Genomic DNA, 27,278 nt, shown 5'->3' with positions numbered 1-27,278 from the left:
GATCCCGCCGCGGGCCGCCCTTCCGCCCGGCGCCGGGGTGAAGGCGCCGCCGTCCCATGCTGCCCCGCGCCCGGCCCGCTCCCTCCGCCGGCTCCCCGCCGCTCTGAGCCGCCGGCCGGCGCCGCTGCCCTCCCTGCAGCCCGGTAAGCGCCGCGCCGCTTCCCCGGCGCTCGCCTGGCACCGAGGCCGCGCCAGCGGGGAGAGGAGAAGAGGGGAGGGGAAGGGAGGGGACCGCGCGGCAACCCCGCCCCGGCGGCGGCGGCGGCGGCGGCAGTCGGTCGCCGCACGCCCCTTCTCCCGCCGCAGCCCGGCCGCCCCCCGGCCTGGCGGGGCTGTTACCTCCGCGTCCCGCCGGCCCCCCTCGCCGCCGCGGCGGCTCCGATCGCGGGTCCCCGGGCCGAGCGCGGGCGGCCCGCCGGCTCTGCCCGGCTTTACCTGCGAGGGGCGTCCGCCGCCTCCTTGGCGGGCAGCCCTCCGCCCCGGAGCGGCGGCTGGCTCAAAGCTACCGGGTCCTTTCGGGAGGCATGTCCCCCTGCGGTACCAAAAGTAAGTTTGAAGGAAAAGTGTGCCCTACTAAACTGGCTGTTTTGATGCGATCTAAGTGGCTGGTATTTAGTGTCGCTCAGTAGAGCTTTGCGTGATTACCTCATTCACGATGTACATAATAAAGAGATGGTCTCTCGCTCGCGTGGTCTTCAGACAGCAGGCAATTAGCCATCAAGAAACTTAATCTTCATGTGCAGTCTGCACAAGCTGGCCTTCGGGTTCTGTACTAACACGTATTTATTGAATAAGAAGGAAAATGTACTTAATTGCTTTTTCCTCCCTCCTCTTATAGGTTGTAACTTTTGCAAGACTTGTGACATGAAGTAGGACAACCAGCATTTTGAAGAGCTCTGTCATAAATACGGCTGTATCTCTGAACATTGGTGGATTTACTGGAGAGTCTTCCCAAAGCCTCCTCGAATCAGAACCTGTAAACTTTCTAAAAGCTTCATAATGGAGTTCTTAGTATCCAAAGGAGATTATATTAGATACTTCAAAAGATCTTTATTGCTCATTTTAGTATGTGTCATAGTTCTTGTGTGCACTGATCAGGACTACTATAGTTTACTTGGAGTATCCAAAGAAGCAAGTAGTAGAGAAATACGACAGGCATTCAAAAAACTGGCATTAAAGTTGCACCCTGATAAAAACCAGGTAAGTTACATCTTTAACAGGTCGAAGTTCTTGAGTTCATGGATCTTAATGTTTAAACAAAAAGTGGTTTTAATTTATCTAAAATGTTTCTCTGTTCTTGTGAAGTAACATAACCACCTCGTAACATGCTTCAGCTCAGATTTTCTGCAGAGAAAATTTACAAAAAGGGATAGACTGGTCATGCATGGCTGTGTTGAATTTGGGCCATATTAAATTGCTGTGGTGAAAAAAAGAGCCAAGATCATTTAATTCTCTTTTATATTTTTGTAAATAGAAGAAAACTTGTCTGTACGTACTACCTTGTTGGTAAACTGGTGAGTTTGTCTCTTTCTGTTTAGCTTAGGGGAACTTAATGTTTCCCTAACATGAAGTCTCATCTAAACAGCAAACACCACCAGCCTGTACTGAGACATCAATCTCCAAGTATCGAATAGGACAAAGCAGAAATTCTGGGACCGCCAAGGCATAACGAGGGAGGGTAATAAGGAGCTCTAGAATAACCAGAGAGAGACTGGGAACGGCTCAGTCTGTGCTACCATATTTTTCAAAGTACAAAGAAATCACTTTTACCTTTAAACATCATCAGTTTTTCCTCAAGATTTCCTGAAATAATCAGAAATTCACAGGAAATAGGAGGGTTTGGATCTTTGTACGTGCAACTGCCCCTGCACAGAGCCCCAGAAGACAGTAATGTTCCATATGAGCTCAGGGCCCTCCTGCACAGAATACATTGAAGCCTCTGAGGCACTAATGTTTTACGATGGATTTGAACATGACAAAGCTCAAAGAGAAAGGCGAATCTCAACAAAGTTAGAAATGCCAGCTTGTAGCTATTAACTGCAAGTTTTGTTTTCCCTGTGTTGATACCTTCAAAATAATAACATTTTGGGTCAGATTCTGTAGTGTCCAAGTATGCAAATACTACTAAATATTTTTCAACAAGTTATTTTCAACATTAAAGATGATAGAAGATGAAGCCATTACACAAATTCTGTAATGGTAATTCATTTCATGTGTATCTAGGTAAATAAGTCAAGAATCTTTAAGTGTCTTTTGAATGAAACGTGTAAGCAGAAGTTAAAAGGGTGGGAGACTGCTGCAGATTTTGCTCCAACTTTATACTGCACCATCTCAGAACCCAAACTGGGGTTCAAAATATGTCTGGAGATTTTTCACTGTTCTAATTCCAAAGCTACCTAGAACCAGAATGCTTTTTAAATAAAAAAGGGGGCCTTTGTCTATACTGTAAGATCAGAAAGGATGAATCTGGCTTTATAGCAGAGATTTTCAAACTGGACAAGTGGGGATTTTAGGGGAGTAGAAAAGATTGCAGAGGAAACGGTAAGTCTTCATTCTTGAGTATTTTTTTTTTCTTCCATTGGAGAAAAAGTTGAAAGAAGAGGGATCACTGGAGAATGTTACAGCCTCCTACCAGTTTGCTTTGTATTTCAGTTGGTACTTCAGTGAGGATGAAAAAATAAGAAGACGCATCTGGCTTCAGGAAAGGAAAACTTTACTGTAGTTTGTTTGGAGATCATTGTGTAATGTCTGTTTCCATCACAACTGACATCTTTAGTAGGGATTTTAAAATATTTCCAAAGAATATTTTCTCAGCATTATATGTACAATATGGTTTATTAATCACTTACTAATTATAGTTTCCCTTACATAGAATGACCCAAATGCACATGAAAATTTTTTGAAAATAAATAGAGCATATGAAGTACTTAAAGATGAAGATCTACGGAAGAAGTATGATAAGTACGGAGAGAAAGGTCTTGAAGATCAGCAGCAAGGAGGTCGTTATGAAAGCTGGCACTATTATCGCTATGATTTTGGTAAGTTATGATGTATACTTGCGATTTGCTTAAAACAGTCACAAGTAAATGCAATATTCAGATGTATATCAGATCTTTTTATGCATTTCTCATGCATCCTCTCCCGATTTCTGCCTGCTCTATTCTTTTCCTGTAGCTGTCATTTTCTCTCTGTTGACCCAGTCTTTTATTTACTGTGTTAATGGCTACCCAAAAATACCAAAAATGTAGTAATATATTTACCTAGCCTTTTGTTCCTGCTGCTTTCCTTTTTATTGGTCATCTAACTTCTTGGTTTTTTCTAAAGTGCAAAGCTTTTTTTTTTTTTCCCACTTAAATTCCATTGTTTATGTTTCATCAGTATGCTTTTTAACTCTTTAATGCAGGAAGACCTTTTTTGTTTAGATAAAGTATTCTCAATTGGATTTTGAGAGATTTTTGCACTGTCAAGCCTATTTTATATGCAGTTACACAATTAGAGATGAGTAAAGATGTAGTAGAAACTTAAAAAGTAATAACAGAATCATACCTGAAATGATCTTGTGACAAGTTATTTAATGTTTGTCTCAACAAATTTTGGGTAGTTGTACGGAAAGGCTGGAATAAACCATTCTCAGAGCTGCTGTAACAGGAGTAAGCTAAAATAGGGAGCTGAGGAACATGGTTTGATTGATACAAAAGAAAAAGTTTTTCTGGTGTAGTTTGATTTAATATGTCCCAATCTTTTAAAAACTAATGTCTGTGCAAATTGAAATTGAATAAACCAGAGGTGCAACTATCACAGGAAAATATGGAAATTATCCTAAAACTTCTTCAGATAAACAGATTTAAGAAATTTTATCTGCCTGAAGTTGCACTGCTTGATTGAGAAACAATATCCTTGAATGTGTATTAACCAGTCGTTTGGAGATTTTTATATTTTTACGTTTTATATATATGTGTGTGTGTATATATATATATAAAAATAGATATTTTATATATACGTATGGACGAGTGTATGTATAATGTATATATGATATACAAATGGACAGTAATATAAAAAGTACCTTGTCACCTGTAGAAATTAATTTCTCTCATTATTTATTTGCATTTAATCCTTGTATACCTCAGGTGAAATGGCATCTCACCATGTTAGGTACTGTAAAAGATCTGTAGCCATAGTAGCATAATATAATGCTGTCTAATAGTATTTTTGGTATCTCCGCACTGCCTTTCTTGTGTACTTGAAGTAGTAGACTGTTTTGTAGTGATGTTCTAGGTAGGACTGGTTAGCTTTTTAGAAAAGCTGTCTTACTTACCTTTATTCTGTCCACTTTATTCCACAGCATTCACACATTCTGTTAGTGGAAAATCTTGTGGCTGAAACGCCTTTGTGATCTAAATAGTTTAGATAACCAGAGGCTGAGAGAAGAAGTGAAAGCTTCCAGACATTACATATAGCGCTCTCACTGAGAGCTGTAGCTTCCTGGATTTTAATCTGACAACTGGTTGATGTTATTTCTAATATTGCCATAGCAGTGGTAGTTCAAGTTCTCTGCTCACTCGGTGGCTGGTCTACTAAAACACCAAAAGAACTGTTCTGTTCTGTTGGTGGCTTTTGTAGCATGAGGGTGCAGGAGTTAGCAAGAGATTAAACTAAGGTTACATATTACTAAACAAATATAGCTTTGTTGTAAAAACTATCTTTGCCAGCTTACTATTTCAACTTAGGTGTACTGTCTTCTGTTTTCTGTCTTGTGAATAAGATGATAGTTTGTTTCTTCCTTTTAAAGATGGCAAAAATAAAAAGCAATTGTTGTTTTTTTAAATAGGTATTTATGATGACGATCCTGAAATTATAACATTGGATAGAGGAGAATTCGGTAAGTTTTAAATAAATAGCTATCTGTTTGACAACATGGCAACCGAAAGTAACAATTTTTACGTTCTGAGCTGTGTTTCTATAGACTTCCGTTACATATCTATACAAAAAACTGTCAGAAAATCATCTTCAGATGAGAAAACAAACAAAAAGGCCTCTTAACACTTCCTGGTAAATGCTAGTTAGCAAATAGATCAGTATCAATAAACAGTTTAGATTAAGTTTGAAAGATACTTTGTGAGATCTCTAAGAGGAAATTATTGAATTAAAATTTTGTATCTCCTAATTTATCATTACTATTTTTTGGTCTCTTTTCTAAAAATGCACTTGATAGAAATTTTCTATTTTATTTCTATTAATTGTTTTCTGTGAAATCCAGTCAATTGTACCTTGCACAAGAGGTTCAAGACTAGAAGGTGATACCAGATACTAAAAACACAGCTAAGTAAAACAAGGTCTGGAAAGATAACACTTTCAGTGAGGATATCATCCAGGTTTTTTTCTTTTAAAATTATAGCTAAGATGTTTAAAAGAGACTAGGGAGAAAAACTATTGGATTTTGTGCGACTTTTCATCTGCATTTTGAGTACAGTTTCCTTTGTACGTACTGGATCTACATGCTGAACCAGTTTTGTAAACTGTTCTAATAGCAGAACCTCATGATGCTCTCCATAAGAACCTGGCCTTGCTTTGGTTAATTGATTAGCAGAATCTACACATCCCTTAGTTGTCTGGTTGTGAGGATATTTTAATATAGGCAAATATAATTTAGAAAATTCACTATAAAAATTATGTCCAAAAATGGAGAGACTGAAAGCCATGTAATTCAAGCTAATAACCTCTGTGTGTGTATACGTTGTTGCTGTTGTTTTCTTTTATAAGCAAAAGTATTTAATTATGTTTCCCTTGACTTTTCTAGTAATTATATTAACTTAGATTTTTTAAATTGCATTTTCACCTATTAGACAGGGATTCTACATAAAAAGATTGCCTGGTGGAACCCAGAAAATACATAAAGTGATATAAGGAAATGGAAAGTTCTAGTGGGTAAAAATCTTTTAGCACTTGTATTTTGTTTTTAAGGTAACCAGACTTATACTGTCACGCATTTCAGCTAGGTTAATCTGTAGAGAGTATGTTTATTCTTAATTAATAGAACAGATGTTGAAAGTCAGAGTGCTGATATTCTCTGAAATATTATTTTTGTGCACTTGCCTACAACAGCACGTATGTGCAACTTAGGTGCAATCTTTATCCCGTCTGAGTTACTGTTACTGTGTCTGACATATAAATAATTTAATTCAGCTTGTGGGGAAAACAATACAGTAAAAAGGTACATTCTAGATATAACTACATTGTAGACGTGTACTACTTAGAATTTTCTTCTGTCCATCTAGATGCTGCTGTTAACTCAGGAGAACTGTGGTTTGTGAATTTTTATTCTCCTCGATGCTCCCACTGCCACGAGTTAGCACCTACGGTATGTATAACAAGCAAATTAACTCTGAAAGTTAATTGTTTTTAACAGCATAAAACTTAATGAAGTGGATTTTTACACTGAAGCTGAAGCTAAAGACTACAATTCAAGTTGCCAGGAATAAAACATGTGCTGATTTTTCATTATATCTTTATAGGAAAATACCTTTTTTTTTTTTTTTTTTTTTTCCTTTTTTCTAGTGGAGGGAGTTTGCCAAGGAGATGGATGGAGTAATACGCATTGGAGCTGTCAACTGCGGAGATAATAGAATGCTTTGTCGAATTAAAGGGATTAACAGCTATCCCAGTCTGTATGTTTTCAAAACTGGAATGGTGAGTGATAAAACTTCAAGTGTTTTTAGAAAGACTGAAATCTGGAAAAGTATTTAATACTTGTTGAATCACAGGTGTTTATATGAAGGTCTTGCTTTTAATATATTACTTCCTTTTAATAAATTACTTTTTCTTGTCTTTCACATTGGTTAAATTAATTTAGAAAGTTAACTTTGAAAATAGATATCTGGTTTATACAGTGAGTTTTTTAAATCATTTTACCATGCAACATATCACTTCTGGTTTGGGAAGATACTGTCGGCAGTGGTGCTGTAGCAAAGCAACAAGTCTACTTGAACAGTTTCTCTTATAGTCTTGCAATGGACTTTTCAAATACAAAGAATAGTCTGTGGTTTTGAGTCTAAAGGATATGACCATGTACCTAAAGCAACTTGGAAATTCCTTCCACACAAGTAGTGGTGCCAAGAGTGGTGTACAAATTGCACTTGAATGGTTGGGTACGTTTTGACAATGATAAGATTTCAGAGGTTGAACGCAGAGATTGTGAATACACTAAATGGATTGATGCAAGCAATTTTTATTTAAGTAGAAATACAATCATTGGGAGTTGGTGTTTCTAAGACTACATTATCCTTGTGTTGCTGGACTTGAAAAGAAATCATTTTACAAAATTTAAATAAAAGTTAAATTCCAAATATTCCAATATGGGAGAGAGAGAACAATTAGAGCTAAGGGTGGGAGGGGCAAGGGGGAGAGAGTGGTGTCCTGCAGTTGCATAAATACTGTTATAAAAGAACCAGTGGGTTTGGGGGTGGTTTTATTATTATTATTATTTTTTATTATTTTAGAAACTTTATTCTTTGTCTTCTATAGCAACCAGTGAAATATTATGGAGACAGGTCAAAAGAGAGCTTAAAGAACTTTGCCATGCAATATGTTACAAGCACAGTCACTGAGTTATGGGCAGGTAATGTTCACATATTTTGCTTGGGGTGTTGTTCCTGCAATTGCTTTTACAGTATAAATATGGCAGAAACAATGTATACAACTGAATCTGTTAACTGCTGCTAAGGGGGGGTCTTTTGAGATTAAAAGTAGTTTACTGTAATTTGTTACTATAAATATAAAACCTTGTTTCATAGTCACGTTTAGTCACAAACTGATGCAAATTGTTTCACTCTTAGGAAACTTTGTTAATGCCATTGAAACTTCATTTGCTTCTGGTGTTGGTTGGCTGATCACCTTCTGTGCTGAACGCGGGGGTAGGTGTATTAAATACTTTTCAAATAAGGCAAACAGGAAAAAGAAGTACTTCTGTTGATGGTGGCATAATCCCTTTTGCTTCTAATAAAAGGTTTTAAAACATCTTAGATCACAACAGTATTTGGACTGTGGGTCACGTAAGCTCCATTTTAGAGGCAGTTTAAGAAAGGGGACATTAATAGAAAGATTATTCTATTGTGCTTCTGTAATGTCATGTGAGCCATTAAAAGGCACTCAAGTGTAAGCCCTCAGGGAAGGGAACTGATAGAAGAGGCCTCTAACTTCAGTTTCCAGCTCAAGCTCAAATGACAGATATTGCATAGGTGCATGCCAGCTTGTCATGATAGCAGAGTAGAAGAAAGGATGTATCTCCCCTTTAAACCACCAATACTCAAAAATTAGCTGAATATTTGCTCTTAAGTTAGGTTTGGACATAGTAATTGGCTCTTAGCACTGATGTCATGACAGAGTTTAGATTTGCATTATTTTTTGTAGCTGCTTGTCACTGACTTTCTTGGGACCAGTGTTGGATATGGTATATGAGAAAGTTGCCTTGATTAGCTGGTAGAACTAAGTAAATGCGCTACACCTTTGACAAATAAAGTTTTCCTGGTCTTAGGAAGAGACCTTTGTTCTGTGAACTGAATAATCAGAGCTGCAGTCTTGGATTTACATTTGTAAATAGCTTGGTTTCAAGTTGCAGTCCTTATTAAGTTTTCAATTTTGGTCCAATTGAAGTGAGGTCGATGTATCTTCTTATTTCAAAAAAAAAATCTGCATCAGAAGGTAACTATTCAAAGTCTGGATGAGTAATTAGAGCATATGATGTATTTATTATAGTGAGTTATTATTTGAATCACAGAAAATTGATATTTCCATTGAAATTTCATTCCAAGACAGTATGTAGATACCTTTTGGGTGTTTTTTAAACATTGATTAAGGAGAAATTTTAGAGGTCAGTCTTAGTATAGCAAATAAAATATTAACATTTTTTAAATGAGAATTCTGTGTTGATGAAGCAAGAGAGTGTTATTCATGTTATTTTTAACTTAGAGTAGACAACCATCAAGTGCTGATTACTAGATGTTACAACTTAAAGTCACTGAAATACTGAATGAATACCCAGGAAGCGTGCCTTTTGAAATGGTCACCTTTGTGGGGAGGAAAGGGGTAATTCTAAACAAGAGTAGGTTTAGTGCATTAATAATTTGAAATTTTATGTTTGTAAATAAATAATTTTTATTTTGCAGATTGCCTGAGTTACCAAACACGCCTTAAGCTAGCTGGCATGTTGGTAAGCAGCGTTTCGCTTTGAAAGCATTACCTGTTATATTTAAAATAAAATAACAGAAGTGAAAGCATCAACATGTAGCTAAAACTCTCACTGAGTTTAGTGGAACCAAGATTTCACCCATTAACTTTCAGAAGAGTGAAATATTTTTAACTTAGTAGCTATTGGAATAACATTAAATTTTTAAAGAATTTTATAAAATATGAATTAATATTACCTAATGAATTCCAGTATGGTTTCCTTCCATTTTCTAAATGTTGTATATAATTGTTTGTGTTGGGATTTTCAAAAGCATTTCTGAACCTGAAATTAAAAAATACTGTTCTTTGGTTTTGTGTTTGGTTTTGATTTTTGTGTTGGTTTTTTTTTACAGGAAGGTCTTGTTAATGTAGGCTGGATGGACTGTGGCACCCAGGGTGAGCTTTGTGATAATTTAGATATCTCATCTAGTACTACAGCATACTTTCCACCTGGAGCCACCATCATCAACAACAAAGAGAAAGGAGGCGTTTTGGTACGAGTTGTTTCTCAACCGTTTTGTATTTAGATAAAATAAGGTGATGACAATGACAAAGGAATGTATAAATAATTTTCCGATTGATTATATCCAACTGAAAAGATGCTTTTTTTCTTCTTTCTTCTAAGTTTGTATGCCCTGGTATGAGTTTATATCCCTCTTGGCTTCTAAGACAATGATCCCTGGAGGTGGTCCCCAGTTTGCTGGTATGCGGGGAGAGTGAACAGGAGCATGCTGCAATAGCAGCAGCCTGTAGCACTGCCTAGCCACCTCCTCAGGAGCCTTCCTGAGCAGCTGTGGGAATCCAGGGGTGGGATGTGCTCCATGACGGGCACAAGAGCTGCCACCCAGCTATCCTGGGCAAACTTGGGAGTCTCTTCTCCCAAGTAACAAGCGACAGGACAAGAGGAAACAGCCTCAAGTTGCACCAGGGTAGGTGTAGATTAGATATTAGGAAAGATTTCTTCACCGAAAGGGTTATTAAGCACTGGAACAGGCTGCCCAGGGAAGTGGTTGAGTCACCATCCCTGCAGGTGACTTAGGGGTGCTTAAGGACATGGTTTAGTGGTGGACTTGGCAATGCTAGGTTTACGGTTGGACTCGATGACCTTAAAGATCTTTTCCAACCTAAATGATTCTATGATTTGCCATGTGCCCCCAATTTCTATTCCAGAAAGAATATGCCCTAGGTATCACAAGTTTGAGAAATGCTACTCTGAATGGAGTGCTGACATGTGTGATAGAAGTACTCCTATGATGTCTGTTGGTACAGATTATGTTGTTTAGCTCTATTGTAATATTGCAACCGCCTCCTACATTTGCATGATAGTTTTAACTTCCTTAATTGATGGGAGACATTCTTAGTTTGAAGCAGGGCTTGTTCCTTTATTGTCACTACTGTATCTGTATCTTTAAAAGGAGGAAATTAAATTTGTAACCTACCTACTTTCAACCTTGTAACTTACCAACTCTGAGTTACTGATGCATATTACTTCATAAATATTAAAAACTACTGAAACTTAAATATCTGTATGGTGCAGTTAAGGAAGGCTGTAAGACTAGATTGGAAATCTTGTAAACTTGATTGTAAAATTTGGCATGAAATTTGAATTTGAGACTTTCAGCCTCCATTTTGACAAAATACTGTATCTTGAGTTTAATATTGTAGGAAAACAAGTTAAAAAGCAGTATTCAGAGAGTGATGTTTGTGACATTATATATATGAAGAAGTTGATCAAATAACATATTATTAACTGTACTCTTCAGTTGATGGAAAGGAACAAATCAGAATAATTTCCCTGTTGCTTTGAGTACTAATCATCAACAATCAGGTTGATGTTTGTAATTCCTTATAATAAACACAGTTAACTTTCCTTCCTAGTTTCTTAACTCCTTGGATGCCAGAGAAATATATCAGGAAGTAATGCAGCATCTGCCAGACTTTGAAATTATCTCTGCAGCATCATTAGAGGTAAATTTAAAAAATGTGTTAAGATTTCTTTAAGTAATAAATTTTTATATTTTTTATTGTTACTTTTAGAATTTTTCAAATCCTGTTGACACAACAACCTAGTACTTACTTAGCTGAAAATGACCTTTTTTTTCTCTGTAGCCAAAATTATTTAACATTTTAACATTGTTTGTCTACGTTTACTTTTGTTGTTCAGCAAAACAAAAGAAGTAAGGGGGAGGGGGATGTACTTAATAGGAAGATAGAAAACCACAGAAATTGCCATTGCACCTCACTCTGCAACTGTAACTTTCTAGTTATTTTTTAAATCAACTTCATTGTAGAGAATTTTGTTTTAAATGTATTTCGTCAGTGATGTAAGAAAGAAAATAATACTCTTTAATCCATGATAAGTTATGTATGAACTGAAATTAGAAGTCATAAAAGTTACTTGTGTCTTAGAGGAAAAAAAAGGAGGAAACCTCTTTTCACGCTTGTTGTGGCACTTAGAAGCTTGATCTACAAGAGGACATGGAAGCAAAAAGTATAGAGGGTAGCATGTAGCCAGCTTGTTTTCAGATTTTTTCCTCTTTCCCACTTCCGCTGCAGTAAAAGGAAGTTTAGTGGAAGGACTACATGAAATAATTTCTTGAGTGGAGAAGGTCACTCAGAGATCAGATGAATAATTGGGCATTTGCCTTTATAAAGCATAAAAGGAATTTACAAATTGGTATAAGTTTGGAATAATTTTTTTTTTGTCTGTGTTTTTGTTGTGGTTTTGGGGGTTTTTTCCTTTGTTTAAAGGACCGTCTGGCTCATCACCGATGGCTGCTTTTCTTCCAGTTTGGGGAGAGTGATAAATCAAATGTACAGGAATTTAAGAAACTTAAATTTTTACTTAAAGATGAACATATTCAGGTAAGACTGCTCACTCACCTAGTGATAAATACCATTTACATTCAGAGAACAAGTCAGTATGTTTTTCATTATTAGCTGTTACTGCCACCTGCCACCTCTGGTATTGAAAGAGACATATTATCATATGGTAGATCTGTAGTAAATTTTTAAATTTAAAGCAAGCAATTAAGTTTCCCATACAGTTTGAATAATTTAAAAGTAGTGAGGAAAGATTATCTTTTAAATCTGCTCTGTCATGGGAAATGTTGCTGCAGATCCCATTCAGTTAACAATTAAAAGTTTACACTTCAACATCAAATTGATGTATGTGAAACTGTATTTTAATTATTCAGAAAATCCTATAATTGTCTCAAAAATTGTCTTAATAAAAAGAAACCAAATTCAAACTTTATATTGAAGACATATGGATTGTGTTATTCTACACGATATGTTAAAAAAACTTGCATTGACTAGAAGAATTTGAATGTCATGTTTATTTTAGCTGTCTTTTTTCTTCCCTGCTATTTTATTTGGAGAGAAAAAAGAAGAGGATTCTTTAAGGTTTATTCCCCATTTTGGCCTTTAACTTGAAAATTAACAAGCAACCTAATATCGCCGTGCTATTAGTTTTCCTCCTGATGTTCACTCGAACATCATAGTTTGTCTTAAGACCTCTGTTGTTTATAAAAAGGTTACTACTTTTCCATATTTTTACCTTCTTTTCCTAACTCTTACTGCCTTTCAAAATATGTTAATCTATATAAATTAGGATGCCTTATATTAAAATGCCACTGTCTGTTAAATAGGTTGGCAAGTTTGACTGTCTTTCCTCACCAAGCATCTGCAACAAACTATATGTCTATCAGCCTTGTTTAGCAGTCTTCAAAGGAAAAGGAACTGGAGATTATGAAATTCATCATGGTAAGGGAAACTTTGGCAAGTTTAAATCATTACATAATCACTTTGAGATGACACTATCTTTGGCAAATTGCATTTGTTTTCCCAAAGAAGAGTTTCATAGTTGTAATATTTGCTTTTTTTCCTCTGACCTTACTGTAGCCTTGCACAAACTTATAATTTCCTCTGGTTTTTTTCTTTTTTTCCTGGGTAAGCAGTCAACAGATGCCAAGAGATGTATTTTGTCTTTACTATCCTGTCTATTTCAATGTCATTTACATAATTACATTCAAATGAAATCTCTGAAGCTGATCAGGACAGCTTCTGCTTTGGGTAGGATAACCAAAGAATGCTGTAAGGCACACCCTTCATAGAGGCTTAACATGCTACTTACACAGTGCTGCCAACTTGAGAAACTTGAATTTGATTTCATGTGTCACTGCACTAAAACTAATTCCATGTTTCGTTGACTTCCATCCAAGAAAATCTATATTGAGACTTTTACCACTTACTTTCATTTCCGAAGTAGCAGTTTCCTTCCAGGAAATGTTGGAACTATGTTACTGTGTGCCACTGAAAGGATTCAAAATTGAAGAATGGAGCCTGAAGCAAGACTGTAGCTTCCAGCAATAGGTGCAGCTTCATCCAGAATGCAGCACAAGGCAATTATGCAAGATGAAGTTCTCATTTTTCAGCTTCTGAAGTATTAGAAACAGCTTGCTAGAATTAAGTCAGAACCTCAATACTGTAATAAAGAAGCAAAGAGAAAAGTTTTTGACCACTTAGTAAAGATTAGTTGTATCTAAGGGGGAAAGATGATCCCATACATCTAATGATTGCTGCTGGGAAAAGCCTTATATACTCCTTGCAATTTCCACTCCTGCAGAGAAGCTAAGAAAGGGTCATATACATACAACATTCTTAGATCTTTTTCTAATGGCATAGATTACAAATAGTGTAAGAGAAATACATTGGACTACAGTACATACATTCTTTTCTGAATGGTTTGGTTTACTATGTACAAAATGATATCTGGAACGTTTGAGAACAGTCATCTCACTCCATTATATTTATTATATTTTTATATGTTTATAACAATATAATACTTGAAAGAATCAGGCTTTTTTTGTATGCTATGTTGAAGGGCTTCAAGAGTTTAAAATCTAAGAACAGTAATAAATCTTAGTAAGTAATTGTGCAGTGACTTCAGATTTAATTATCCTGAAGTTCTTAGTCTCGGTTCAAGACACAAACTCTCATTTCTGCTAACAAATATGTACATGAAGGGTATGAAGAGACTTGATCTTTGCCCACTAGAGCTGTGTCAGCAGGAACTTCAGTTACACCTAAAAGGCTGTGATTTATTGATATAATTTCTTCTGCTTGAAGTCTTTACTGTGTCAATACCTTTGCCAAGGCAAGTGTATCTAGAATAGTAACTTTTTAATTCCAACAAACACTAGTAAGATGGTAAAACAGCCAACAGTCCAGTCACAAAAAAACAGTCATTTTGTTTGACAAAAACATGTTTTGTCTTGGATAAAACATTTATTTGGCTAATATTGGGTAAATATCCAGTTTAATATTTAGCCAAATATCAACTGTCACCTAAAGCATGTCTTACCTATGTAGGTCTGGACAGTTTAACATGATCTTCCTGAGAAAAAGCAAGTCAGTACCTGTTTAATTTATCTAATCAGGCCATGTTTAAAGATCAGTCCAGAGAACTGAAGGACTCCTGTTGCTGTCACTGAGTTTTTTAATGAGATCTCTCACAGGGAAAAATAAAGTTTTCTTTCTACATTGTTCTTTGAAGGAAAGAAGATCTTATATGACATTGTTGCATTTGCCAAAGAAAGTGTCAACTCTCATGTTATCACACTGGGACCTCAGAATTTTCCTGACAAAGAGAAGGAACCATGGCTTGTGGATTTCTTTGCACCGGTAAATATTTAATATCTACATTTCCTTTCTTCTAAAATTTGTTATGTAACTATGTAACAAAATACTAGCAGTATCTTGAAAGTGTCCTTCAGCATCATGAGACGGTATTGTAAGTTCCCATTCCTTGGCAGCACTAGTTCCTAGACTGTGTGGGTTTCATATTGAGTGGAGTCTGTTGTCAAAGCAGTGTATCATTAATCTCAAACAGCTTCCATTCTTCTGAGAGCCAATGGCTGGGAAAGCAATTGCACTTACTTGCATTTTTTTTTTTCTAGTGGTGTCCTCCTTGTCGAGCTTTGTTACCAGAGCTGAGAAAAGCATCAAAACATCTTTATGGTCAGCTTAAATTTGGAACACTAGACTGTACTGTCCATGAAGGGCTTTGCAACATGGTAAGCTGCAGGAACTAAAAATAAAATAAAAAAAACCCAAACCAATCCTTTCAAAGAATATTATTTTCTTCTACGGAGGGGGGCAGACAATGCTTGTTCTTTAATATTACTTTCGTAAAGGGTAGTAAACCGAAAATGACACATATATCATTTTTTTTCAAAGGAGCAAGCTATGTAACCACTACAGATAATATATTAATGCAAAATACAGGTCACATTTTTCTCTGATTTCGTAGTGTTAGTGGAAGACTCTGGAAGTATCAGAATTTAATAATTCCTGGGGGTTTTAAGAGAAAAAAAGAATTAAAGCAGAGCCAGAAATTTTTTTCTAATGTGTATGTAAATACATACATACATTCTTTTTGTCCTTCACCTAGGAGGATAAAAAACAGTAAAACATTTAAAAATACAAGTTTTATATTGATATAACACCTTTTGAAGATGTCTGCAAACCCACTTCTAATTCAATTCACCCTAACTGACTGTGCTTTTTGTTTTGTAGCACTTAAGAAGTACAGGATCTATTTCAAATTAAAAGAAAGTTTATTACTTACCAGTTTACACTTATTTAAAGATATAGTAATGGCAGGAAATTTTATTTTTTTTAATTTTGACCAATTTTCCATGTTTAAATTTGCTTTAACTTCTGCTTCAATGAATTTATCATGGTAGAAATTATTGACATTACTTTTCCTGAATCCCAGAAAATACTACATTTTGACAGCTTTCCTGCACCTGCACATTTTATTGTTCACAAGAGCTTTTTATGTTAGAATGTATTTATCTTTAAAATGTGAATGTCTTAAAACACATGAAAAATGAGCAAAAAAGGACAATCTTTTTAAAGTTTTATTTAGATGTGTTTACACACTGAAGAATTCAAGTCATGGAAGCATCTGTGTTCAATAGTAAACAATACAGTTAGTCATACAGTACAAGCATTTCCACCTGGAGACTGGGAATAGCTTTAAAGTTAAGGCTTAGAAGGCCCATGGATTAATTCCTGTATTTGTGGAGCATTGTAAAAGAACTACTGGCTGGTTTTTAAATTCAGAACAAACTATGCCATCTCTGAATACAATTGGCATCTTTTCTGTACTGATTTGTAATGGTTTCAAACTCCCATCTACATGTAAGTCTGAGCAGTTGTACTGTACAAACTGGATAGACTAGCAGTTGTGAGCCACCAATACCAACAGAAGTTGAAGGAAAGTACAAGAAACCTAATAATTCCTTGCAATTTCTTATTGTCTGTTTTGTTAGCATAACATTCGAGCTTATCCAACAACAGTTGTGTTCAATCAGTCTGATGTTCATGAATATGAAGGACATCACTCCGCTGAGCAGATCTTGGAGTTTATAGAGGTATGTAAATCATAATCCTTGTTGCAGTCATGGTCTGTAGGCAGCTCATCCACAAACGTGCCTTTACTTGAAAGATTCTAAGATTTTTATTTTTTATTTTATTAATTAGACTAGTAAGATAAAGAGTGAAAAAACCTTGAGCAAGAAAAGTGATCCAGCAACTGTAAGTCTGGGACTTGACACCTAATGGATTAATTTCCCTATTCTGTGAAGTAATTTCTTTGAGATCACTAGCAAATAACTTAAGATACCTTCCAATCTGCAAAGTAATAGTAATGATTTCTATCTATCTATCTCAGACAGAGGATAAAGGAATTACAAGTATGAAGTGATGTAATATTAAGGTGAAAATGCCTGACGTACACACCTTGACATAGGAGGAGGTTCACGTTTTTGTCAGTTAGCTTGCTGCCCTCCACGCTTCTCAGCTGTTTCTTGAACTTTCTTAACTCACAGAACTGCAAATCATTGGTACTCATCATTGTTGCTGCCAGAGTTCTGGCACCTATCTTTCCTCCAGCATTCAGGTTCTCACTGCTAGATTTGCAGGCTATACAGACTGTTCATTCTCACTAGGTAGCCCAGAAAAAGCAAGTGTAAGAGCACACAGGCAGGAACAGGTGGAGATCAGTCTTTTTCAGTTGATATTCAGAGGCCCCTAATGCACCATATGTATTCTTCTGCATCCCAGCCTAAATAGCATGGCTGAGTGTCATAATGCCTGTTCTTGCCAGGTAAGCTGAATTTCTTGCCTTTTGCCTCCCTTTATGGAGAAGAGGCAGAAAACCTCCCTTTTGCAGCCTAGCTGTATTTTTTGATAGCTTTTCTCAGCAAATCAGGCATATGATTGTTTGGTTGAAAGGATGACTTTTGATGCTTCCATGCCTTTCAGTGGTGTGGAGTCTTCCCTGCCACAGCAGCAAGCAAATTTCACTAAAAGAGGGACATTCGCAGAATTTGGTACGGTCTGTTTGTATGTGGTGGTACTAGATATGGGATAACTTACTGTTGCAGAGTATGTGTCTATAAACTGTCTTTTATCTTAGGATCTTAGGAATCCATCGGTGCTCTCCCTAACACCAGAGACATTTGTTGAATTAGTTCAGAGAAGAAAACGAGAGGAAATCTGGATGGTTGACTTCTATGCTCCATGGTGTGGACCTTGTCAGGCTTTAATGCCAGAATGGAAAAAAATGGCCAGGGTAAATGACACTTAAACATTTTTCTGCTTTTGTGTCCTCTTCTGTGGAATTATTGAGGTGGTACAACTGCTATCTTAGAGATTTGTTGACTGAGAAAGTCTAGTGATTGATACTGGAGATAAAACAGGGAATTGCTACCTGACAGTTTTATATTGTTTCAAATGCAAAGTTTTTCTCTGTTTTTTTAAAAGGTTCAGTACATTGATACTGTAATCCAGTTTTTCCTGTTGATACAAGTGTTTTCTAAGATTTAAGAAACTTTAGAGTAACTAACTTTCCTTGATGCTTAGTGCTTTATATAGAAAACAGCTCTGCATTTGTTTAAAACAAAATATGAAAAAAAAATTATCCATAAATTGGATAAGAATTGGTTGAAATAATTTGAACTTTATTCTCAGTATTCTTTATGATCATTACTCATCTTTAAGATAGCACTTAGACTTTGGGGAAACCTCTGACTTGAATTTCAGATTAAAGGAATTCAGTCTTATCCATCTTAATTATTTCCTATATTAGGAAGACTTTTTCTGAGATCTTGTTTTCTTCACTGAAAGTAAATAAATGTTAAATACCATACATTTTAAGGCTGATTGTCAGTTAGCTGAATTACACATATTTCAATATGGAATTGCTGGGACTGGGGAGGGTGGTTTTGTTTTGCAAGGTCTCTACAGCGTTCTCTCATTTGCAAAGGTAATATTACTTTACAACCAACCATCTGGGTTTTCCTGGACACGTTTCCAGGAATTTGAACTAGAAACTTTGGGCAAAAAAAAATAGGGCTTTGGAAACAAGTCCATGACTGACTTTCAGACATTTAGAACTCACCTAGACTAGGAGTTCTATATTCTGGTCAAATGTCTGTGAAGTATTAGTAGCTTTATAGTACAAGTTCAGTAATCATCAGCTTCCCTTACCCATGCCCAGTGGTTTGGGCCTTTGCAACAAATACAGCGTGTTCAAGACACAGGCCAACTGTGCAACCGATAGCACATCTGCACTGCACCAGGATCTGTCGTAATTACTGAGCCTATGGTATGAAACATGGTAATATGGTAGTCCTTATAGTAAATAATCACACTCGTATGTACCTTTGAGGCAAGGTAGGTGCCTCATGAGCCATGTGCAGGCAGCTTATACTAAAATATATGTGCATGATTGGAATGCACCTGGGTGGCTGGCTCCCATTAGATACCAGTGACCCATTTACAGGAAAGAAGAAAGCCTTGTGATAATCTTGGTTTGTTTTGTTGGGCTTTTTTCCCCAACTAAGTGATTAAGACTTAAAACCTGAAGTATTACTGAAATTGTAGTACTGTTGATTAGCATATTTGATTGTAGGTTTTCTTCTTTTTTCAGATGCTAAATGGATTAATCAGTGTAGGCAGTGTGGATTGTCAAAAATATTATTCTTTCTGTCACCAAGAAAGTGTTCGGGGATATCCTGAAATAAGACTCTTCCCTCAAAAATCAAACACAGCTCATCATTATTAGTAAGTAGTTTACTTCATTTGGGGAAATGTTAGATGATGTGGAAGAAGATGAATATACATCTTCTGTTCTGTAGAAAAGGTTCATCACAGCTCTTAAAATAGGCCGTTACAATATTACTGTTTAGATGTTATTGACTTTGTTACTTCAAACAAGTGTCATTTTATTTTCCCATTTCATCTCAGTAATTTGAACTTAGCCTGCCTCAGAAATCTCAATTTTTATTTCTTGTTCTTGATTGCCAGATTTCTAACTTTAATTGCCTGTTAAAGTAGATTATTTAAATTATGCAATATAAAAATACTACTAGGCCTAATTGATTGCAGCTCTACCTTTAGAGAACAAAGTGATATAGCCATCTGATCATCCTCCCTGCCAACAGCTTGTTAGCACCGTTGCAAAAATTGTCCATCGTGTATCTAATCATCCCATTCATTGTATCATTAGTGTGGAAACATTAATCATTAACAACAACAACAACAAAATTCTATGGGAAATAAAATCTGGCCAAAACCAAACAGCCTGTCCCCTCCATTTCACAGTACTGTTTGAAGATCCAGGCATTTCAGGAAGCACATGCATATTTAAAGATAGATAACCATCTGAAATAGCAAATATGTTTCTTCATTATTTTACAAATTGGAAAGTTCTATGAAATGCTGGCAGATAATAAATTGTAATGCCTCTTCATCATAGGGCATAATAGCAGACTTCAGTAGCTTTCATCATTGGACTGCTTGCCTTTATTCAGTTCTTCTAGATAAAAGTTTCTCTTAAAATCAGGATTTTTTTCTTGTTGAAAACAACTAAGTTGGTGAATATGACTGTTAAGCACCAAATTCCTAATCACGAGATAGCTATTTCCTGCAAAAATATGGAAATTTATCTTTTAAAATAAAGATCACCAAAAACTATCAAGGCAGATTTTGACGAGGTAACTGTTGAAAAATACTTTGTTATAAAGTTGTAAGTTAGTGGATATGAATCCTGAATTAATCTTTTTTTCTAACCTGTCACTAGAATTTCAAAATTAAGCAATGCCCTGGAAGTCCAAATAATAAATCCTTGTCCAAGTAACCAGTTTGCCTGGCTTTTCTACTGTCAAATTGAGGGAAATGTATATAACTAATAGTTGTTTTAGTGTAATGAATGAACATCAATTAGAAAATATATTAAGGAATTTCAATGTAATTCTCAGGTTTCTTAGAGGCTGCAATTTTATCTGGAGTTATTACCAAAGATCCTTCATTCAAAGTAGTTCTAGCTATCAAAGCTTATGTGCTCCAAACCAAGTTTCTTACTCTCTTGACATAGAATTTTCTTCTCTTCATCTTCTAGTCCTTAATTCTGTATCTTTGAATTGTATTAACGAGACAGATTTGAAACTAAGGTAGAAATATATCCTATAACATATGCATATAAGTTCATTATTTCATCATCTCCATTCTACAGAGTGTTTTTTTCGAACGTAATTCAAACTACTGTGCAACTGGATTTTTGTTTTCTTTTTAATCTTTTTATAGTAGCTACAATGGATGGCACAGAGATTCATATTCACTGAGAGGCTGGGCACTGGGGTAAGTTACTGCATTAAACTTTGTTCACAAGCTGCTTGCATAGTTTGCTTGCTAGGAGAAATTAATATTTAAATGCTATGTAAATCAAGAATTAGAAACACTCAGATATATGTATTGCTTACTTTAAGATGCTAAAGTTCCCACATCTTTTAACTTAAGCTTTTAAATTGCGGAGAAATAGCATACTCCTTGCTGTCCACCCATTTTCTGAAGACCATATTACTATTTTGTCTACCACTTTAAAAAGGGATTCTCTTATAGTACAAAGTGTAAAGTAGAGATTTCCAGACTACTAATATTCTTAATTTCAGAAATTTTTCTTATGCTTAAATGGAATTTGGATATGTTTAAAGTTTTGAATGGATTATGACTGTTATTCTTCCTTTCCACAGATATTTACCACAACTGTCTATAGACCTGACTCCTCAGAGTTTCACAGAAAAAGTTCTGAATGGAAAAGATCACTGGGTCATTGATTTTTATGCTCCTTGGTGTGGACCTTGCCAAAATTTTGCTCCTGAATTTGAGATCCTTGCAAGGGTAGGTTTTTAACTGTATTAGCAGATTGTTGTACTCGTAATGGTTAAAATATAATTAATCAGCACTTTATTTCTTAGCAATCATCCAAAAATCGCATACCCTCAATAAGCCTCCTCAGTGAAAGTCCCCAGTTTTAGGTCCCACTTGCCAGTGGGTATTGTCTCTTGCACAGACACACACACAGACCCTCTTCTGAGGCAGATTTCAGCTTATGATGGGGTGACCTTTGGAACTGTGATGTGCTTGCCCTGAATTCAAGCAGAAGTGCTCCGCTGAACATGTTGTGACTTCTGATACAAGGTTAACAGAAGCAAGCAACCACTCTGAGATATTTAAAAGATTTGAGCCACATTTTTCGTTTACTTTTAGCTGCACTGCTGGCTTATTCAAGTTATTTGCTTACAGTCACCCAAGGGAACTTGAAGTTTGTTTCTAATAAACATTTCTTTTTAGACTGTTAAAGGAAAAGTAAAAGCTGGAAAAGTAGACTGTCAGGCGTATGCTCAGACCTGTCAAACTGCTGATATCAGAGCCTACCCTACTGTTAAGTTTTACCCCTACCAAGGAACAAAGGTAAAGTGTCTCCTTTGTGTAAACTGGTGAGTGGGTACTGTTAGTAGATGTATTTCATTTCACATTAAGACTTAAGAGACTACTTCTATAATGTATTAAAGTGCATTATTTAGATATTCTGGAGATACAGTAATAAACAATTTCAGTAATACTTAAAATAATAGGACAATGATACAGTAATAATGTGTTATTGAAAAATAATGAATTGTAAATTAGTAGAACAGTAACTAAAATGTGGGCTTAACCAGAGCCAGGGTTTAATTTTGCAGGGGTCTCATGTGACAAAGTGTTTTTCGACCTTTACCAATTCTACCACCAGCTACCAAAAGCAGGCAAAGTCTCTCTAAATGAATGTGGACAACTTCATTTTGGCTAAGGAGAAATATTCTTTTAATGTAATCATAGCATTTCATTATAATTTTGAGTGTATTTTAAGAGAGAAAATTGATAAAAAATATTTAGTTGTGTTCTGTCTCAAAAACAACCCTTATCAAACCATATTAATTATCAATGTGACTCTCTGAGATCAATACTTCCTACTAACAGATTAGTAGTAATAAATTAAAAAATTGAAAGTATCCACATACGTCTAGGAAATTGCCTTTATTCTTGTAAAACTATTACATTTCAAGAATATTACAGTCATCTTTTTAAATGTATTAATGTTGAAGAGAAAGTACTCAATGCATTCTGATAGTTAAGCCAATTCTTTTAATTATACTTTTCTTTTAATTGAATCTCTTATGGGAAGTTCTACATTAAATACTTAGCGGAATAAATGTGAGAAGATAACTGTTTCAGGTTTCTTTAAGGATCAGGATAAGATTTGTGTAGTTCAAAACTTGTGTAGTTTTGAAAACTAGCAGCTGAGTGGTTCTTACTGTAAAGACAATTAGCATTGTTTAAACGGAGACAAAAATATTGTCTTTCTCCCTGCATTTCCCTTGAATTTTATCTGAAAGTAAGCAGATTTTCTATTCAGTGTAGAGCATGGGTAACATGTTACACAATATTTTTTTTTTTATTTTTTTTTTTTAAGAAAAATGTTCTTGGGGAATACATAGACAGCAGAGATGCAAAAGGTATTGCTGACCTGTTGAATGAAAAATTAGAAGCAATTCAAAATAAAGGAAAAAGAAAAAAATCTAGAAATAAGGTAAGAATACTTACTGTGGGGCCTTCTGCAGAAGAGTTATATTGTTGGAAATAATAGCTGTTTAAAATGATGTTAGTATTTGCTCTTTGTCTGTGAAGTATTAAATCCTGTATCTTCAAATAGTACCAGGTACATTTTACTCCCAGTCTTGTTTTGGTTACTATTATTTATTCAAACTCAGTTCTCCATGTCTACAGATGTAGCAGAGAATACTGCAGTTGCAATGTCAGTTATGGCAAGACTTAGCAGAATTCATAGATATCGATGGGACACGCCCATGTCCACAGGACAGCTGCGTTAAATGGTTGAGATGCACCGTATCCTTAAGTATAATCCTTAGACTAGATTTAGCAAGCTGGCGCCAAATTACAGAGGCTGATTAGTGCAAGACTGGGATTGACATTTTAACTTAGAAAGAAGATATTAATATACACCTGTTAAGAAGTACCCTGAATTCTATTTAACAAACATGTCCAGTTGAAATTTAAAATCACAGAAAAAAAAAAAACCCAATAATCTTGATTTTTAGCTGTACTTTCAGAATAACTTAATTGTTTATTTTCTTGTCACCAGGATGAACTCTAAGTGGTACTGGAGGTAAACACAATTAAAAATATTCTGAAGCTGTGAATATAGAAGACATCATGAGGAAAATATAAGGCTGATTACATTCATGACAGGACAAGAGAGATGAAAACTAGTTTGAGTTCATGGGCATATGCGACTGTATGAATTCTGTTAAACTGTGGGGAGATGAAAGCATTTTGGTTTTGGTGGAAGCATTCAATGTTTCTGCAAATGAATTCTGCATATCCCTTTTCTGATATACCAACTACCTTCTTCCTAGTCAAACATTGGAATTGACCAGAAATGTGGACTTCTATCACTTTTGCCTACCCATTTACTGGTTCCTTATATTTTTCCGTCTCTTTTCAAACACTTTTTGAATGTGGCACTCAGCCTGTGGCTGAATATGCACTCAAACCACTCTGCAATGCAGAAACACAATGAGGCATTGTCTATTTGAAAGACAAACAGTTTTACCTGATGATTACTCATTTTGCTTTGGGGTTGCATTATTGTCTAGTCAATTGTTAAGAAAAAAAATCAAGAACTGGTGGCAGGATAGGTTTCTTGAATTACATTGCTCCTGCCCTTGTATGGATTACTATATTGTGGCACTGGTGGTGGTGCCCAGATGAACAGAACTTTGAAGAGCTTCTTTAGTTGTTTTGTCTGGGTTTTGTCTTTTTTTTTTTTTTTTTAAAAAAAAAAAAAAAAAAAAAAAAAAAAACCAACAAAAAACCAAGGACTTCAAACTCAGTGTTTCATTGACTTTCAAAATTTAAGTTATGCCATAGAAGCATCTGCTTAAGTTATTAGGTCATAACTTTATTATTGTCTCTTTAAATATGAATGTATTCTGTGGACATACTTAACCTCTTTTGGTATTACCACTCTTCCTTTCTCTGCAGACATTTTGGGTGTTTTGTTTGGTTTTTTTATATAATCTTTAGGCAAGCAGGATAGGAAGTGCCTTTTTTAATTTAATAATGAACACTGTACATTGCAATGTCTCCTCATACATCTTAATAGAACTTCCACTCTTAATGGTAATATTTTTCATAGCTTCTCACTAGACAAAAAAATTTACAGAAGACGACAAAATGTCTGCTGCATTTAGGAGTTCAACATTGAAATGTTTCATGTTTTCAATAAAATGCTGCTGAGAACTTGTCAGATTGACTTTTTTCCCTGCTTTCCATGTATTTAGATTTAGCATGACTAGTCACTGTAGCATAGTATTATAAATTTGTAAATAGGTTGTTATCTACGAGTAATTTATTTTATAAAGAAGGCAGAAAGAAATAAAAGGAAGAGATTGTAGTAACTTTGAGACATTCAAATGCTTCTTCCCCTATGTTCAGGGTTGCCTCTATTGCTTTGTGGTTTTGCGGTGTATTAATCTGAGAAAGAAGAGAATGTATTGCATCTATTTTTTAATAAAATAGACCTTCCCAAAGCAAACTTCAAACTCAATCACAGTAAAAAAAAAAGTGAAAATTTTGGTATTTTGTGACTTTAATACAAACTCTGTTTTGGTCAGTTTTTGCATGTATGTTTAACTAACTTCAGTTCCCACCTCCTACCTTCTTCCTGGAGAATGAGGTCATGGTTACATGCTCAAGGATCCTACTGTTAAAAATCTAATCCAAAATAACTGACCGTAGGTATTTGTACAGTTTATTCTTTATTCCTGTTAATGTACAGTTTCTCTCTTATTTCTGTTAACAGGAACAGACTAGTAGGACAAAAAAAAAAAAAAAGTGCTTCACAGTAGTCTCCTCCCTAAGATCATGGTAACAGAAGAACTTTCTGGCTTTACTATGGCTCTATTAATACTTCAGCTTTTTGTAAAGTTACTTTGTCACTTCCTTCTGGTTTAGTCACTTGAAGCATATAGATAACTACTATGAAAAGACAACACTACTATCCTCATTACACTGACTTTTGTCAGGGCTACCGGATTTGAAACTCATTTAGGCTGTGACAAACATGATTTAGTTTAAATATCAATAAAGTTCATTTTTAAGATTTAATTCTGTATCATTATATTCTCTTTGCATCCAATTTTTTAAATTTCTAAGCTAAAAACTAAATGGATGTGTACGGATAAAAAGTGAGGTGCAGAACAGAAAGAGAGCGTGCTGTAGATGATACAGGTTTCTAAGAAGTTTTTCCAAGTTTCCATGGGGGTTTTTTGCCAGCTGCCCTTTCTGACAGTTCTCAATAAGCAGCTTAAGGGAAATGCAGCAAGTAATAAAGTCTTGCCTTTATTGCTAGCCATATAAATAAATAAATAAAACCTTTTATATTTAAGTTCTATCTCCAACATTCTCTAAGGACAAATTCACATAATTACATGATCCAACTTTTACTAATCAAAGGTTTAAACTGGTTATTCAAGACACTTCTGGAGCCGCACTATTTTTTTTAAGAACATCCTGAAGTAGCCAGCTCCCTCAATTTTCTCCTGTAGAATCATGGAGGTGTCAGCATTGCCTCATTCTTCAGAAATCAAATTATAAAACAAATGAACCCCACACCCCACCACCAAACCACAAAGACCACCCAGAATAATCAAAAATCTTCTCTAAATGCAATGAAGAATTGTACTGCTCAACAAATATTTTGGAATATACTCCCCCAACCCCAATGCCAAACAGTTCAAAACAAGTTATAGTCATATTTAAGTAACTGTTTTGATACTTAAAGTTCATTTCGTGTTTTAAAATAAAAACCTTCAAAGTCACATATTCAAGCAATAAACCAAGTGGAAGATTAATCCAAGACAGTACACAAATGAATGCTCCGATTGTAAATAATGTTCTACCATTCCTTAGTCCCCCTCTCTCCTCCTGAGAGTAAATTTCAATTTTACTGTCATCATATGACCAAGACTGTTCCACTTCTCCCTGTATCTACCTGTAGATAGTGTTTATTAACCCTTATTCTTCACTCCTTTCCTAGCACCACTCTCTAGTGTGACTGTTCAACTGGGTGGACAAGTGTGATGACCTGTGGGTTTTGACTGAATGCCATAACACCTCTCAAACGAGTCAAAGCAGGGCACAAGAACTCTCTAGGGCCTCTGTTGCTTAGAACTTTCCAGGGTATTAAGGAAACACTGGCAGCCTTGCCACATTTCTCAAATTACAAGCAGCAGACCATGAGGCCAGCCTTGTACCTTTTCTTTCTGGTATAACTACACATGCACAAAGAAAGGGCAACACATAATAAAACACAAAATACATGTATGCTGTACAAGAGGTGGCATAGTACATACAGAGGCCCAATGGCTTTTAAATTTATCTTTTGCATCCCATTTTGCTTTAATTAAAAGAAGGACTTCTATGGCTGTTTAGTATCACTGAGCTGATTAGATATCATGCCTTATACTAAAACAACAAAGTTCCCAAGACACATTTGGCTCCTTTAGCTTCTACTGCTGCTAAAAAGCATAAAAAAAGAATAGAGAAAATATAGCAAAAGTTTCAAGCAACATATTGATTTT

General features: G+C 35.6%; 1 protein-coding gene across 2 annotated transcripts; it reads left to right on the top strand.

Moving 5' to 3' along the window:
* Positions 1 to 71: 71 nt before the first annotated feature.
* Positions 72 to 25,803, top strand: DNAJC10 (DnaJ heat shock protein family (Hsp40) member C10). Of its 2 annotated transcripts, none has more exons than XM_030017544.1 (23): positions 72 to 143; positions 839 to 1,200; positions 2,873 to 3,038; positions 4,829 to 4,879; positions 6,276 to 6,358; positions 6,556 to 6,687; positions 7,522 to 7,615; positions 7,833 to 7,910; positions 9,162 to 9,205; positions 9,576 to 9,716; positions 11,101 to 11,190; positions 11,974 to 12,087; positions 12,873 to 12,987; positions 14,780 to 14,907; positions 15,183 to 15,299; positions 16,563 to 16,664; positions 17,711 to 17,866; positions 19,226 to 19,359; positions 20,881 to 20,934; positions 21,327 to 21,474; positions 21,928 to 22,047; positions 23,087 to 23,203; positions 23,777 to 25,803. In XM_030017544.1, the coding sequence occupies exons 2-23, from the start codon at positions 1,000 to 1,002 to the stop codon at positions 23,786 to 23,788; spliced, it is 2,397 nt and encodes a 798-aa protein (XP_029873404.1). In that variant the 5' UTR covers positions 72 to 143; positions 839 to 999; the 3' UTR covers positions 23,789 to 25,803. The 2 variants fall into 2 exon arrangements, with proteins under 2 accessions (XP_029873404.1, XP_029873405.1); XM_030017545.2 differs by lacking the exon at positions 72 to 143 and adding an exon at positions 436 to 546.
* Positions 25,804 to 27,278: the final 1,475 nt, after the last annotated feature.

Source organism: Aquila chrysaetos, chromosome 6 (genome assembly GCF_900496995.4).
Source record: "Aquila chrysaetos chrysaetos chromosome 6, bAquChr1.4, whole genome shotgun sequence".
Taxonomy (NCBI): Eukaryota; Metazoa; Chordata; class Aves; order Accipitriformes; family Accipitridae; genus Aquila; species Aquila chrysaetos.
Note: the sequence above shows the minus strand (reverse complement) of the source record. Positions and strands in the feature narration are given on the sequence as shown.